This window comes from Oreochromis niloticus, linkage group LG8 (assembly GCF_001858045.2).
Source record: "Oreochromis niloticus isolate F11D_XX linkage group LG8, O_niloticus_UMD_NMBU, whole genome shotgun sequence".
NCBI classification, from domain to species: domain Eukaryota; kingdom Metazoa; phylum Chordata; class Actinopteri; order Cichliformes; family Cichlidae; genus Oreochromis; species Oreochromis niloticus.
Window position 1 is genome coordinate 18,901,444 of NC_031973.2, and position 16,909 is coordinate 18,918,352.

The 16,909-nt window shown below is 41.1% G+C and overlaps 1 protein-coding gene across 10 annotated transcripts in view; it reads left to right on the top strand.

Annotated features, from left to right (window-relative positions):
• LOC100697039 (myosin phosphatase Rho interacting protein) overlaps positions 1-16,909 on the top strand; it is a 52,853-nt gene that overhangs the window by 30,761 nt on the left and 5,183 nt on the right. For 3 of the 10 annotated variants that reach the window (XR_003221304.1, XM_005448260.4, XM_025909633.1), the window contains 11 exons: positions 213-735; positions 1,898-2,036; positions 2,957-3,073; positions 3,991-4,047; positions 4,153-4,221; positions 4,330-4,419; positions 6,184-6,293; positions 6,440-6,478; positions 8,794-9,547; positions 10,568-10,684; positions 11,437-15,147. Coding sequence is in view for 7 of the 10 variants with exons in the window: in XM_005448260.4 (XP_005448317.2) it covers positions 213-735; positions 1,898-2,036; positions 2,957-3,073; positions 3,991-4,047; positions 4,153-4,221; positions 4,330-4,419; positions 6,184-6,293; positions 6,440-6,478; positions 8,794-9,547; positions 10,568-10,684; positions 11,437-15,147 (5,726 nt within the window). In the remaining 3 variants the exon portion in view is untranslated. The remainder of the gene's footprint in view (positions 1-212; positions 736-1,897; positions 2,037-2,956; positions 3,074-3,990; positions 4,048-4,152; positions 4,222-4,329; positions 4,420-6,183; positions 6,294-6,439; positions 6,479-8,793; positions 9,548-10,567; positions 10,685-11,436; positions 15,148-16,909) is intronic. The other 7 variants (XR_003221305.1, XM_025909635.1, XM_025909632.1 and 4 more) reach the window with 4 other exon arrangements.

Here is a 16,909-nt window from a genome sequence, read left to right on the forward strand (position 1 = left end):
TTTTTTATTAGAAAAATAATCTAAATTGAATATGACAGATTGAGTACAAAAATTTGTGCATTTAATCACGTTCTTCAATAAACAAAATGAATTTCATGTGCAGCTGGGGAAAAAAAACCCCAACTTTCCCAGCAGTAAAATCACAGGAATGCTTTTTTTTTTTTTTTGGTTTCATAAAGTCTGCAGTGAGCTGGACTTTTTTTCTCCCCCAGATGGTGGCACTGTGAGCAGTGGACGTAAGGTACGAGTTGAGAGTGGGTACTTCTCCCTGGAGAAGACCAAGTCGGAGCCTTCTCCACAGTCTGCACATCACTCACAGCCACCCCAGCATCTGCCCCTCTCCTCTTCAGCATCTTCCTCCTCTTTAGGAGCTCCCAGTTCCAGGTACAACTCTGAATCAGAACCCCAGACTTCCCCTCATCAACCCTCCCAAGACCCTCTCCCCTCTCCAGGTTCACTTGTCTCCCCAAGCTACTCCACCATCAGCTCTTCTCAGAGCTCTCTGGACTCTGATCCCAGTGGGGCTACATCCACTTGGGAGGGGCACAATGGTGGCGGGGGCGGCCGTGTCGGCCGTTCCGGCAGGGAGTACGCATCACTGGCAGATGTGCCCCGGGCTCGCAGACTGAGCTACCGAGAAGCTTTCCGCTCAGAAAAGAAGCGCCAAGACCTGAGGGCGCGGACACGGAGCCCCGGGAGAGAGGAGGTGGCTCGGCTGTTTGGGGAGGAGCGCAGGTGAGGATGACAGTTCAGAGCCGTTTTAAGTTTCCTGCTCTTCCTCGTGATAGACCCAATCAGTGCTGAACAAACACCATAACAAATAAGGCAGATTAACTTGTAATAATGATGGCAACATGATTGATAATCATTAATGAGCCACTGATTGTTAGCTAGAATAGAGCATGCTCAGTGTTTATGTGAAGTTCATCCATTGCTGAGGATACCCAACACAGTATTATAGCACCACCCTGTGGCTGCTCCCTCCAAGCATCTGTTGCTGTTGCTGCCTACCCTAGCTTATCAGTGGTTTGCCATTAATGATTACAGGGATTTAAATGCATGTGATGTTTTGTTTTGTACTGCTCTCTACCTTTTTTGCTCTCGGCTACCTTGCTAGTTTGTTTTGTTGTTTCAATCTTTTCCAGGGGCTTCTGATCAGAGCTTCTCAGAGCTAATGCTCAACCAACCCTTCCACCCTGCCCCAATGCTGTTCCCTGCTGGTCACCGCTGACTCCTGCTTTCTATCATTTCATCCCTGCACTGCCTCGGAGCACACACACGCATAATAAATACTTAATTTCCTGTACATACCATGCATACAACATACTGACAGGTTGGGTTATAGATACGGTTTTGTTTTCTCCAACTTCAATCACTACTTATTTTTCAAATACATATACATTAACAAGTGCAGTGCCTTAAGGTAATGCTGACTGTTGCTGCTTCTCTTGCAATTTGTTTAATCCTCCATTCTATTCATTTTCCATCTCTCCTAAATTTGATCTCATTATATAACACCATTTTTTATTTTTTTATTTTTATTCCTAGAAATGTCTCTGGGTGGTTCTCTTTGGTAGTATTTGTTATTTTGCATATGTTTATGTTGTATTTTCTGTGGAGAAGACTTTGTGTGTTTCTAAAATGATGTTTTATTTGTGCTCACTGTAAACCAAAACCTCTTCTTTCCTTTAAAACATGGATTTTGACTTTGATTTGCTCATGTTTGGTGTCTTTTTTATTCTGTCTTTGACCATTTAATGACACGACCATGATGTGCCATACTGTTATTTTTTTCTGTATGGTGAAAAAAAACAAAAAAAAACACCTTTTTTTTTTTTTTTTTTTTTTTCTTTGTTTTCAAACTTGAATTTTTGAATGTGATTTTTGTGTCTCCTAGGCGATCTCAAATCATTGAGCGGTTTGAGGATGGTCAGCATGTTGAGCGCATGGAGACAAACGGCTCTGATCCTTCTGCTAACTCCGTGCTGATCCAGAGACAGGGACGCAGCGAGAGACGTTATTTGGCTAATAAACATGTACGCTCTCCTCTGATTAATCCTGAGTAAATCAAACCAGAAAGGTCATACAATACTTACGGTGGCCCTGAGAGGTCAAACACACTCCAGCTTTAGAAAACACCAGCAAGTAGAAAAACACTGGAAAAGCCCCAAAAAACCCCAAAACAACAGAAATGATAAAAAAAAGACCACAAAAGCACGTGCGCACACACACACACACACGCGCACGTGCACACACACACACACACACACGCGCACGTGCACACACGCGCACGTGCACACACACACACACACACACACACGCACGTGCACACACACACACACACACACACACAAACACACAAAAGAAACCTAAAAAAAACACAATAGCATAACAGAATAGCTGCGGAAGTGACAAGCTAACAATGGAGCCGACCCAATCCTTAATCTTGACTCTAATCAAAAGATAAGAGAAAGTGATGCATTTCATCAAAAATTGTATTAAAAAACATAACCCAAATTGCTAATGTTACCCAGTCATATGCAAAGGCTAATGTATGACCCACCTGGCACTGGGACACAAACTACAATAAGAACAGTAAATTTTGGTCTGAGTAATGAGTAACATCACAAACTAACCACCTCCTATTACCAACTTTGTCACGTGTGCATATAACTAAATAAATATGTAACTATACATATTTGTTATAATTTCAAACTGAGTAATTTCAAACTGAATTTCTGTAATTACAGCAGCTCATCAGCACTTTTGTCATGGCTCATCTGGAGCCCCAGCCCACACTTTGGGAATCACGGATCGATCTGTGTGCTTTTGCTGCGTTTTTTCTGTTTGTTGGTGTTTTCTTAAGTTGCAATGCATTTATTCTCTCAGGGCAACCTTACATACTTTAGAATTAAAATGAACTTTAATAATTTTTTTTTACATTTTTTATTTGTAGGAGATGTCACTAGATTCAGCAAAGGACCGTTCAGTTCCTGATGTATCCAGCTCCACTTTGGCCAACTTAAGAAGGGCCAAATCATTGGACCGCAGAGTCACTGAGTCCTCGATGACTGTGAGTGTTGAGAGTACTGCCAAACTGTAAAGCGTGATATGTGAAAGAAAAATATAGAAATGTATATTTTTAGGAGATTTCCTCCTCCTAAAGGTGTCTCTGTTCAGCAGAGCATCAAGCTTGAGTTTTTTTGCTTTCTTTATATTTTTGCACACAAGTTGCACAAATTGCCACACGTGCAGTTGTTAGACTCGATCTCTTCAGTTTTCAGCTACAAAATTAAAGCGTTCAAGTTACTTAAGGTTGCAGTGGTATCATCTTGAGCTCTGACTCCTACCCGTCTGATCTGCGGTCACTGCAGGGAGGGTAGCAGGGGTGATCCACTCGGTGTGTGACTTGTCTTTCTAGCCAAGCTGCAGCTGCCCAAACCCACCCCCCTCCACTCACTCAAACACACACTCACGTACACAGCACTGCCGCCACTGCTACTGGCGATTATAAATAGCGTCCACAGAAGCAGCCGCAGTTGCGTGTGTGTCCCTGAGACAGAGGGAAAGAGAGAGATTGTCAACATATGAACTGAAGGCAGTTAGCCATCATAATGACTCTGTGCCAGACGGTGACACCACACCTGATGAAGCTCAACAAAAACAAGGTATTGTTGAGTTAGCGGTGCCCAGGTTTTGGAGGAACGACTTACTTTAGAGTCTATAAACAGCCTTGAGTTTGTGTTTCACGGGAAAGTCTGGCTCCCGCCAGTCAGTCTCTGTAGCTGGAGCCACTTATTCTTTTTTGAGCCGAGGTGTGGATATGAATGTAAATAAACATAATTATATTGTTATTGCCATGTGATACCAGGGTTAAATAGTCAATGGGTTAAAGGTGTCGTCATGTTTATTCATTTTTTAATTTCTTTTCAATGATTAAATGACATTCTTTACTCAATGATCCATTTCTATGATCTGTCTTAATTGCAGCCCGATCTGCTGAACTTTAAAAAAGGATGGATGACAAAGCTATATGAAGATGGAGTGGTAATTTGCTTTCAGTATTATCTGCTTCTCTGCAACATTGAATAAATAAGTTGTACAGAAAACTGGTGAATATCCAGTTAATGGGCTTTTTTTTTTTCCTTTCAGTGGAAGAAGCACTGGTTTGTCCTGACAGATCAGACTTTGAGGTACTATAAGGATTCAATAGCTGAGGAGGTAAGGCTTGTTATTCACTTAATAAAAAAAATAGTTTTAAACTTGATGAAAAATGACACATTTGTACTTACCGTCGGGTTTATGTTTTTGTTTTCCTCCTCCTCTCAGGCTTCAGAAATGGACGGCGAGATTGACCTTTCTACGTGCTACGATGTCAAAGAGTTTCCAGTTCAAAGGAATTACGGTTTCCAAATCCTGGTGAGTGTCGAATCTTCGTGTCAGTGTTTATCCCACATCATTAATCATCAGTAAAGACGAAGCTTATTGTCCACACAGTTTAGATCCGGTGTCTCCTGCCAGTCTATAAACAGCTTTATACAGCATGTGGTGCAACTTTTGGGTATCAGGTTTTGTCATTTCTCTTCCTGAAACAATTCTTTGTTTGTCATGAAGGATGTCACTTGACTTGTCATCTCTCTGTGAAAGGTTGACATCATAGCGGTCTAAATCTGCCACAGGCGTTGCCAGCCCTGCCGGTGTTTCTGAACCAATGTGGCTTTCATCTGCACAATTAAAAGCCCCGTCCTTGTGAATAATGTCTCATTAGCACTGACAGAGGAAAAACTACACAAATACGAGTCTGTGTGCAGTAGTGTGGACCCTGCTCTATATGGAGCAATGCTTTATTCATATAATCTTTTGGGCGTTAAACATTTTTAGCGCTTGTTGTTGTTGATGAAATGCTTAGTGGAGGTGTATAGTTGCTTGCAGTAAAGTGGTGCCAGTGGGGCTTTCGTTCCTGCTACATGCTTTAAGCTCGCCACTCTAAAGCTGTATCTGAACAGCAGCTACAAGGTCATTTCTTTTGTTTGCATTTGCTTGAAGTAGCTTCCACAGTAATTTTCTGGAAGAAGTCGGAAATAGATTGCTCAAGAGGATTGTGCATTCTTTGGCTGAAAACATCATTGATCTAGTGTTGTGTGCACCACAGGTTAAGGTAGATGGAGCTATTGTCATTAGTGTTTTTGATTTCAAATCTCACTACTTCACATAATCAGGAGTTTTATTCATAATGGTTGTTTTGTAGGAGGTCCTTAGCTTCCACTAGAGGTCTCTGTAAATGGAGTCAGAAGGTTAGTGCTTATAGAGTGCTGCTGTTTAAAAGAAAACCTCTGTTTCTGTTGTTAGGTGAAGGAGACAAGTCTCATCACAGTGTGTAATTATAGAGGTTTAGATCTAGGTAGCACCTAAATTGATGTCTTGTTTGGTATAAGATTTAATATAATGAGTAATTAGTTACATTTTTCTGATCAATTAAAATGTGTTTGCATTGTGTGGATTGTATTTCCTATGTGTATCCTACCTTCAGTTCATCTGCAGTTTTGTCTTTGTTGCTTCAGAAAAAATGCGCATTGCATTTAGTGTAGCAGGTTTGTCTTTGCCTCCCACCCTCCCCCAAAAATCCCCAGCCACCAGTTTCCGTAGTTCATAAAAGTAACTCACAATTAACTTACATCTATTACAAAACAACAGCCAGAGAACGGCTTTTGCATTAGTGGCAAAAAGGGGCATCTGTCATTACTGTAGAGTTCTAACTATACATTAAGTCGAATGTGTTGCACATTCAGCACAAAGCACCTCTGTTACTTGTTTTATCAGTGCAGATGGTGTTATAAACTATGGCTAACTGACTCACTTCCTCTCAGCAGTGTGGCGCTTTGATGCTCTGCAGCCATTCAAAGCCAGGACAATGTTGTAGTTTGACAGCATGAGGTGTTAGTTTTGTTTTAAGTAATTATCCTGTCAAGAAAAACAGAAGTGAGGCTGAGAATATACTCCTGTCAAAAGCATTTCTCTGACACTTTTGAAGTGGACATAAGCATCTGTTAAATTGAAAAAATTAGTAATGAAATAAAAAGTGGTTAACAGCAGTTAACTTTATTAAAAGTACTTTTAGAGCATAATTCTTTGAAATGTGTGGCTTCCGAGTGAGTCAGTTAAATGCTCTGCCTCTGTTTTCAGTGTAAAGAAGGAGCGTGCACCCTGTCAGCGATGACCTCTGGAATCCGTCGTAACTGGATTCAGGCGATCATGAAGAACGTGCGACCCACTATCGCCCCCGATGTCACCCGGTAATACCCACTGAGGATTAACCGTCACCACTGGCAGATATAACAGCTGCTTTTTTGTTTTATTTATCTGAATTCCTATTTCCTCCTCACCTTCTGTTTCCTTCTTTTTCTTCCTCTTCAACCTGTATTTTCAACCTGCTTTCCAGGAAAAACATCCCTCTGAAACTATCGGTTCTGAAGCCCAGGTTGGAGTGCTTGTGTGTAAAATATCTCCCCCACCCCCCAATGTTGATGTTCTTGCTCAGCAATGTCAGCCCCACCGTTTTTGTCATCCAACCATATGTCATGTGATTATTGAGTAATGTCTCCCTGTTAGTTGTGCTACTGTAGAGACCCACAGTGCAATCACATCTACATACTAGTATAATCTGCCCAACACCACAGGCCAGTGTCAGTCATGCCTGTAATGTGACGGTCCACTAACTGTTGGAAATGGTGCCACAACAACACCAAAAGCTCAAAATAACTAAGCTTTGGGCTGAGTATAAATGTCCACCTCAAAACAAGAGCTCACTAACTACGTAAGCATTTATTTTTGTACTTTTCATAGCAAAGCTGGAGATTATCTTTCACATATCAAATGCTGAAGTTGCACATATGACATGTTATATGTTCTTGAGCTCTTTCCCTCCTTGAGAACGCCACACAACACGGTTAAAAAGGATTGTTCCATCAGGTCACCCTGCCCTTTAAAGCAGTGCACATTAGTGAGCAGTTTACTGCACATATTCACATTAGGCCACTGTTAAACAGCTAAAGGCAGGAACCTGTCATCAGGCTTACATCAGATCAAGTTGCTTTTAGCCCCACTGTTTGTCTTTATAAATGTTTTTGGTGTTTAATGCTTTGACATGCATTTTATTGTTTTTAAAATGGGGTATCTGCTGGTCTTCAAAGTTAAAGCAACTTCCTCTTTGTCACTAACAAGACCTAAGAATTTTTCACAAAGAAAACCAGACTATTGTTAGTTGCCATTGTTGCTTTCATTTTTGCTAATGGGATGTCAGTCATTGTTGCAAACCAACAGACTCAGTATTTACTGCGTTCCCTCTTGTTACTCTTTATTTTATTCACTTATCTAGCCGATGGACTGATTGGCTTATGCCATGACAAGGTGTCAGTTATCCCTCTATCCAGAATTCACAAGAATAGCTGCTACTTTTAAAATATTGGTCAGATTTTAGTCTAAATCACGCATATGATCACCTGCTGAGATTTACCCAAACTTTGCTCAGTCAGGATCATATTGGTCATTTTACACACTGTAGTCAATAAACTTTGGTGCTACTACATTGCTGACTTTCTGGTTTAGGTTTTTTCCCTGTTAAAATTATTTATGACACAATGAATTTACAATTGAGGTTAGTTTAACAGAAACTAGATTGTTGTGGCTTTTAGTCCACAACTCGTTTCAGTTGTGGTTATATAGCACCAAAACACAACAATAGTTGCCTCAAGGTGCTTTATATTTTAGGGTAAAGACACTACAATAATACAGAGAAAACCCCACTACTAGACAAACCCCTATGAGCAAGCACTTGGCAACAGCGGGAAGGAAAAACTCACTTTTAACAGGAAGAAACCTACAGCAGAAACGGGGTCAGGGCAGTAACTAAAGAGCTTAATCTAAAAATGTAATTGGGTTTAGGGTTTTTTAACACCTGCTGTGTCCATTTAAATTGAACTCTTGAGTGTTTCCCCCCTTGGCGCGGTTTGTTGGTGCAGGTGTGAATACAGTCATCTCGGGTGTGGACCAAAACAACTACAAAAAGACCCAATTGGAGGAGGTGGTCTCGGTATGATTCCAAATGAACTCCAGATCAGTTCATTTATGGTGTGAACGTGTTCCCACCCCGATCCGAGCCAACTACCAGGTTTACGTTACAAGTTTGAGCTAAAAAAACCGTCCCGTACTAACGTATGCTCAATGCGGGAAGGTACTGTAGATGTGCAGAGGTCTGTACAGGCTAACGTAAATTCTCAGTTTTCTGACACAGGACCTTCTTTGTGTATTTAGTTTTGTTGTTCCTGCCCCAGACACATTTGGCCAATGAGCAGACTGAACCTTCTCACACTACAGTTCACATCACTTAGAGTTCACTTAATTTTTTTGTCTGCGTGAAAACAAACCCAGTGTTGCATGTGGAAAAGCTACAAGTTTACAAATTTGTTGACTGATTCAGACCACAGTAAAAGAATCATAGGTGGGAAAACTCCCTCAGACTTGAATTTAGATAAAATTTTTAAACATGTTTTTATATTTTTGGTGGTTTGTTTGTGAATCAGGTAGTTAAATGTCACTGTTTACCTCACCTGGGCCCTGCAGAAACCCTTGAATGCACAGTTAATCGAAGCTACAAAACCTGAAATCTCATGTTGTTGTTTCGTCCAGCAAAGCTTTATGTAACAGCAGCTTGAGCAGATTTGAATGCAGAAGTTCATCCAGTTATCTTTGAATTGACTTATATATGTTTTGTTTTTTGTGCTTTGGTTTGTTCAGATCACTCCCTGATGAGAAGATAAAATCTCAGGTGATGTTGGACCCATGCCTACAGGTCACCCCTGATCCAAGCCAAAGTCCAGAAATCCCCAAGTCTGATGGGCAGAGGCAGCCACCTGGTAACAATGCCTCTGCCCCTGCCTCTGAGCCACGCAAAAGCAGAGTTCGTGAGCGCAGACGAGAGGGCCGCTCAAAAACTTTCGACTGGACTGAGTTCAAAATGGAACAGAAAGAAAAGCCCGTAAAAGAACGAGCAGACACAGTTGACCTCAGCTCATCGTTCTCCACAACCACCTCCTACTGTTCTGCCTCCTCTTCTCCCTCCTCCTTGGCATCATCTCCGGTCTCTTCTTCCTCCCTCCAAACCTCATCTGCATCAGCTGCTCACCCACCTTCAATTACAGAAGAAGCAGAAAAGGAGAACGTTAATGGGGGAACTAGCAGTACAGCTCGCACACCAAATACTGTTACTGTAACTGTGATTTCAACGCTAAATGCTACATCACCAGTACAGCAACCAACACCTGGAATCCAAGAGCAAGGAAAGATGGAAGTGGATCACCCTGCTGCCATTAGTCCAGCCAGTGAAGACAAAGACAGCAGAAGCTCAGATGTTCAGAATGAGATTGAGCAGCGATGGCATCAAGTGGAGACAACACCATTAAGGGAAGAGAAGCAAGTACCAATCACCACTGCCTTAGGAAACTCTGAGAGACTGCCACCGCATGAGCTTGCTGCTCTACTAGACAAAGAGGTGAGTGTAATCAGCGTGGGTTATATCATTAAAATTTCTCGTCACCCTGAACCTGTGTTTTCCTTCACACTGTCAACGGGTGCTTGCTCATGGGGGAGTCGTCTCATTGTTGGGGTTTTCTCTGTATTATTGCAGGGTCAATTTAAAGTGCCTTGAGGTGATAGTTGTTGTGATTTGATGCCGTATAAATAAAATTAAATACAGTTTGTTTTTGGACAATTAGACATGTCTAGTTCTTGAGATTGTTTTTTCATTTTCAGATTCAATAGGAAGTTTCATACTGGACACAACATTAAAGTCTCAGCTTTAATTTGAATAGGTTTACATCAGTACTCTGTAGTACTGTCTTACCCTACACTTGAAATTTATCCAAAGTTTTAGAAGGCTTCAAAAATGACATTTTTAATATTTTTCTATCTTTTCTGAGATCTTTGCACTCGTAGACCATCAAAGATGATTGATCAGAGGAAATAATATTTGAGTATTTGGCTACTTGCCTGTTTGTTCATGGGGTCAAAATTGCATTTTAGGACTGGATTTGGTTATTTGCTGAGTCTCTGCATGTTTTAACTTGGTAGTAGCATTTCATGTCTTGAAATTCATTCATTTGTTAAGCTGTTCCTACTGTGTGTTTTTTATCATAAGCAAATTTGTTTGGTGTGATCAGGCTAATTGAAGGAATTCATTCCAGCCTTGCATGTTGTTTTACGTGTTGCACTTCGTAATCCACCTGGTGATGAGAAATGCTATACTGTATATGATCTCCTTTATTCCATTAAAAAAGCATTATAATACTTTGTTTCAAATCACTTTTGTGTGTTTATGCTTGGGGCGCTGTTTTTAAAGTCTCCATTTCATACATTTTTTTTTCAAATTATACATTGAAAACTGTCAACCTGAAAAAGTAAAAAATGCTAAACTGTCCAGATGTTTTCAGTTATATATATATTTTTTGGTTATATTTATTTTATAACAACACCCTGTGCTATTTGTTCATTACCTCTTCGCCTCTCTTGACAGTTGGGACAGAAGCAGAAGGAGCTGGACCAACTGCAGAAGCAGAACAACCTCTTAAAGGAGCAACTGGAAAATGCGCTAGTGAGAGAGCAAAGTGCCAGAGAGGGCTATGTACTGCAGGTAACTGCACTCTTTATATATCCTGCAACCTTATTTTTCTTTTAAATTGATGCCACAACATGAATTAACTTAAAGAAATGTTGTGGTAGAGCGGTGTTAAGAATTGCAAAGTAAAAGTATGTACTGTACTAACAGGTGTGTGGGTGCTTATTCTCTGATATTGCTATGCGTGGTTGTGGTTTTCTTAGCATGAGATTTTCACTAACTGTTTTTTGATGGAGTTTCACATCTCATGGGAAAGTAACTGATTTGATCTGATGTGCTTAAGGTAAGAAAGAGGATCAATAAACCTCATGCTGTGCTTTTTCTCTCTGCATGTGTCCTTTCGCAGCTTGATTTCTGCATGCTTTGTGTTTCTGAATAAAAGTGTGATTATTGCCTTATTTTTCTTTTTCTTTGTTTCTTTTTTTTTTTCTTTTTTTTTTTTTTACATTAAACATTTTTAGGTCATACCATGAAATCACATTATGTTTGGTCATTTTGTTTTCTTTTAAATCACCATATTGATCACCCATTTAAGTTTTTGGTTAATTGTTTTTTTGGGAGGTGTTTGAAGGTGACTTCATCTAAACCTTTGTTTTCAAGTGACCTCTGAAAAAGCACAGTAGAAGCTTGAGGGAAAATTTGCTTTCCTAAAAAAAAGAGAACAGTTATTTTCTTCCTGGTAAACCCCGAGATGTGGCTCTCTGTATTTAGTAGAGGGGAAAGTAACGTGATGATATTAATGAAACTATCTCATCAATCTTTTCAAGAGCGCAACACCTCCTACGTCTTCACCGCACAGAGTGCCATGGCAACACTTGCACAGGCTTAATCAAGATTTACAGGGTGAACTGGAGTCCCAGAAGCGCAAGCAGGACCTTGCACAGCAACAGATCCGGACATTGAAGAGAAGCTACACCGAAGCCCAGGATGCCGTAGAGCGCCACGAGTCCGATATTCAGGCTTTGCAGTCTAAACTTGCATCTGCAATGGCGGAAATTTTAGCAAGTGAACAGGCTGTGGTCCGGATGCGGAATGAGCTCAGGCTAGAGCAGGAGCGTTCAAAAGAACAAGAAGAAGAATACAGTCATAGTGAGGCTACCCTACGAGCCCAGCTGAAGGACAGTGAAGACAGACTCCGTGAAGTAGAAGCCAACCTCCTGGAGAGAAACCAGGCCCTCAGGCAGCTGGAGCGCCAGCAGGCACTGCAGCGAGACCACGTGAGGGAGATACAGAGGTTGCAGGAGAAGCTGCAAGAAGTGACTGCACGACTAAGTGCTACAGAAGAGGGTCAGGCACTGAAAGAAGAGCGCCTTAAGCAGGAACAGCATAGCATGCAAGAGAGTCATGAAAGAGAGAGACAGAATCTGTGCAAAAGATTAGCTGAAGCTGAAACGGCACACAAGGAAGTAGAGGACAGGCTGTTCGAGGCTGAGCAGCAGGTAGAGGCCTTGTTAAGGGGTAGGCGGGCCTCAGGAGATACAGAATGCAAGCAGGAAATGCTGAAGTTGCAAGAAGAGCTGGCTCAAAAGGCTGACATGGTTGAGTCACTGAAGGAAAGTGTCCGTAGACTAGAAGAAGAAAAAGGCCATCTTACGTGTCGTTGTCAGGAACTCATCAACCAGATTGCTGAAGCAGACCGTGAAGTGAACAAGCTTCGGACTCGACTGGAAACGGAAGAAGCAGATTACTACACCTTGGAGCATTCATATGAGAGGGCTACTCAAGAGTTTCAGAAAATGAGCCAGTTCCTTAGAGAAAAAGAGGAGGAGATCAGGCAGACTAAGGAGATGTACGAGAGACTGATGGAACGCAAGGAGGAGGACCTAAAAGAAGCACTTATTAAAATGACTGCACTTGGCAACAGCTTAGAGGAAACTGAGCTGAAGCTGCAAGCCAAGGAGGAGCTTCTCTGTCAAATGACTCAAAGCCTCTTGGACAAAGTTGAGCCTTGTAATGCTGAGAAGGATCTGCAAGCCAAGCTTGTGGTTGCAGAGGACCGCATTGCAGAGCTGGAGCAGCACCTCAATGCCCTACAGCTGGGGTATGCTAATCTACACATGGAAAGGCAGCAAATCCCAGAACAGAGTGAGGAGGAAAGAACATCACCCTCCTCATTATCAAACGCAGAGCTTTCTCTAGACAATACATCTACAACAGAGAGCTCCCCAGACGATAAGGAGTCTCAGGCTAAGAGACCAAGGATACGTTTTTCTAGTATTCAGTGTCAAAAATATGTCAATTTTGAGGTCCTGGACACTAGCCAAAAAATGAATCAGGATGTAGCTGAAGACATTGAGTTAACTAAAGGAACAGCTACTCCTGACTTCACAGCCCCACATACTAATGACCCAGAGAAGTTTATTTCTATCATACATGCTCTTGAAACGAAACTGCTCGCCACAGAAGATAAGCTAAGAAACCTAACACAAAATCTGGATAGGCAACGATCCACCCAAGCAGAGGACTTGTCTGATATAGATTTAAAGATCGGCGAAAAGGATTCTTGCCCAGAGAAAGACACTAGTGATGCAAGTGGTATACAGAGTAGTGCTGGCATTAAGCATTGTACCAATGCCCTTGTATGTGTGGAAAATGGTCGAGAGAAAGTTAGGGCTATTCTCAGTGGCTCACATGAAACGGATACACAGCTGCACTCGTTGTGTGAGATAGAGAAGGATTTGTTCAATGCATCGCTGTACCTTCAACAGGGACAAAAGATGTTGGAAGAGCAATCACCAGCTTTCCATCCAAATCAAACCCCAGAGACTGTAGATAAAGAGGCAATGCACCTCTTTGCCAAAACCTTGTCCTTTGAGGCGATGGTTTTGAACAAGATGGCTTTGTTAATACAAACGTCAAAGTCTGACCTCCTGCAGGCTCTTACTGAGATCTGGGAGGACATTGAGCACATTAAAAGGAGTGACAAAGATTGCTTGGCTGTAGTTTATGCCGATGTCTTGACCAGGAAGCTGATTTTAGAAAGTGGGTTCTGGAAAGAACTTGAGAAAGCAGAGACGGATGTTGCTAAATCCAAAGAGGGTGGTGTATTAGATGATGTAGATGTTGATGCCAAAGTTGCTTTCAACAACTTCATTAAAGCAGAATTAGCCTACTCAATTCAAAACCTTAAGCTTTGCTATGAGGAGAAATTCAAAATACTTAAAAGGGAGCTAGCTGTAGCTCATAAAAACCTCTATGAAAGGGAAATGGCTTTGAAAGCAATTATTGAAGCTTCTAAAAGGCCTGATTTGAAAACGGTCATAAAAGAAGTCAAAAACAACTTTGGATTCAACAAACAAAAGCTGGCGGACATTCACCCTCCTGAGCTTGCTCCATACATGGAGCAGATCGAAATAGAAGAAGCTAGAGACTTGGCTGAGGAAATCGTAGACAGACACTTGGCTGGTGAAATGCCCTCTTGTGGCATTGACTCTGTTGAATCACTGCAAAATGCTCATGAAAGCCTGGCTAATGAACTTCAAAGACAAGCAGCGATCCTCCACAAGTATGCCCAAGAACTAGAAAGTGGCGAAAGCCATCCCGGACTGCCTAAAATGATCCAATCTCTTCTAGGACACCAAACCTCACATTTTTTCACGAGTACCTCTCTTTGTATGCGTGAAGCCCTCACCCAGGCTCAAGTGGCATATGTGGCATGTAGGTTACGGGCCATGCATGAACAAGATTTGGGCTATTGTAAACAGACCAGTCAAACTATGGATGATCTCGTGCAGCAGCATGCACGCAGTGTCACAGCAATCCAAGAAAAATATGAAGAGTCTTTACAAGAGGAGCGCCAGAACTTCAGGCAAATGGTGGAATCTCTCCAGAAGGAAAATCAGACTCTAAAGAGTGAGATCAGCAAACGTGTGAATCAGCTCTCACAGCAGCAGCAGCAAGTGGTGTTCTTAGAGAAAGAGTTTCAGAAAGAGACGGAAGACCTGAAGCAGAAGCATCAAAGGGAGCTGAGCCAAGCAGAACAAGGCCGTGCCTCAACAGAGCTGGCCCTCATGGAAACAGCAGCTGACAGTCAACGAAAGTTAGAGGTTCTGCTAGCAGACATGGACACAATGGAGGAGAGGCACGAGAGTCATGTGAGGAAACTTGAGGAGCAGTTTGAAATGAGGGTTTGCGAGCTCCAGCATATCCACAAGGACGACATCGAAAAGTTACGTTCAGAGTATGTGGAGAACATTCAGAGTCTCAAAGATCACCGACCTTACAATCAAAACCCTGAGGTCTCACAGCCACCTCCTTATGAGGAGGCTGCTACGCCAATGGAAGAGGAAGAGCAGGGAAAAGGGGATGATGATGTACAGCACATATCAGAGGTCGACTCCATGGTGGTTCTGAAAGACCGCATTCAAGAACTGGAGACTCAGATGAATAATATGAGGGACGAACTGGAGAACAAGCACCTTGAAGGAGATGTGGCCAGCCTGAGAGAGAAATACCAGAGAGACTTTGAAAGCCTCAAGGTTTTTGCTCTTTCATTTTACCATTTTAGTGAATAAACTCTTTTTAAGGGAGAGAGATCAGTAGTTATATAGCCAAAGAAAAAAGTTAACTTTGATTCTTTGATTTCTAATCCTCAGTAACTGGTGATTCTAGTAACTGAGGATTAGGAATTGGGAAATGGTGTGATTTGAGTGAAACATGTTTAAATTGAACAGTTACATCATGATTGTAACTGGAGCTTTAAAGGATGTCCTGAACTCCTAGGTGATAAATCATAACCACTGTGGTAACTGTAGACTGTATATAAAGCATGGAAATGGGCTCTAGGGCAAACCCCTTTGATCTCTAACGAACTGGACCAATGAAACTTCCCTTTCTGTCAGTGTAAAGAAGTTTAACTACACATTTAATATCCCTGAGATATCTTTATATAAGTAAAATAAGCGTATTTTCCACAATATGTCTCAATAGTTCTTTTACATCATATAGAAAAGCTGCTGTGTTAAAAGAAAGAAATCTTTCAGCACAACTCTTTGGGCTGAAGTTGTAAGAAATAAATGTGTAAAATGACACAAAGTTCTGGTAGCTCATTGCCCAGACTCCCCTGTAATTGTAAAGCAGAAAGTTTTTAATGTTACAGAAAATTGCGTCTTTATAAAATAGTTGCTTCAGTGTAAAAAACCAAACAAAACAAAAACCAAACATAAATATCTATAGTAGATGGAGGAGGGTTTTTTTTTTTCTGTCATTCAATTCTTTAGCTATTACTTAATTACTTTGGTATGGTATGAATGGCCAAAGGCAGGCTTTTATCACCGATGAGCTGTGACACTTGTGAAAATACAGCTAAATGTCCAAAATGTACGTACTCTTTAATATTTTCCAAAGCTATCCAGTGAGGCAGATTGCCGGGCGGATTCTGGCCTTCGGGCCTTATGTTTGACGCTGCTGCTTTAGGTTTTTAAAACTGATGAAGTGTCTTGAATGTGCAATATTTCCAATGAACAGCAGGGGGCGACAACTTTGGTTTACATATAGAAGTCCTCAGGAAACACATTCGTAATGAGTTAATGGCCTCAGCATATTGAATACAACAGGAATTTATTGTATTGTTTATGTAAGTTAATAATCTTGTTGGCCAAAATGCTGTTGCCATCTGAGCTTCAAAAGCTTGCTCGATGAATGACATCAGTAGGTACGTCCATCTTTTATATACAGTCTCTGCTAATGAAAGTGTTGCTAATTAATAGAATTAGTCTGTTAATTAGACTAATAGTCTATACAAGACTATTAAATTGCTAAAAGTTTTAGAATTATGTTTCTAAAAGGTTTTTATATCTATCAATCTATACAGACATATAGATATAAACTATGGGTTTGTTGTCTCAGGAAGGTTCTGATCTTTCGGTGAGTGGGTATTCTTCAAATCCTGCCGATCAGCTGGGGACATCCTTTTTTGTTTCAAACAAAGAAGCAAAGTAACCAATAGCAGGTTGTCTTGAGTCCTTTCTGACACAAATTGTATTTCAGTTTACTTTAAATACTCATTTGGGCATCAGTAATCATACCATTTCCCACTTTCAGAATAAAGTAACCTATCAGAGTAAGAGTCTATCAGTATAAAATGCAGCTTGGCTGGCCTAGAATCTCTATGCTTTACTCGCTCTGTTACTAACATAGACAATTTCTACTTCTAAAAGTCTTGCATGGCCTCTATCACTGATTTTTGCATGTAGTCAAGTGAGTTATAGATAATTTACTAAATCTGTAGTCAAAAATTAA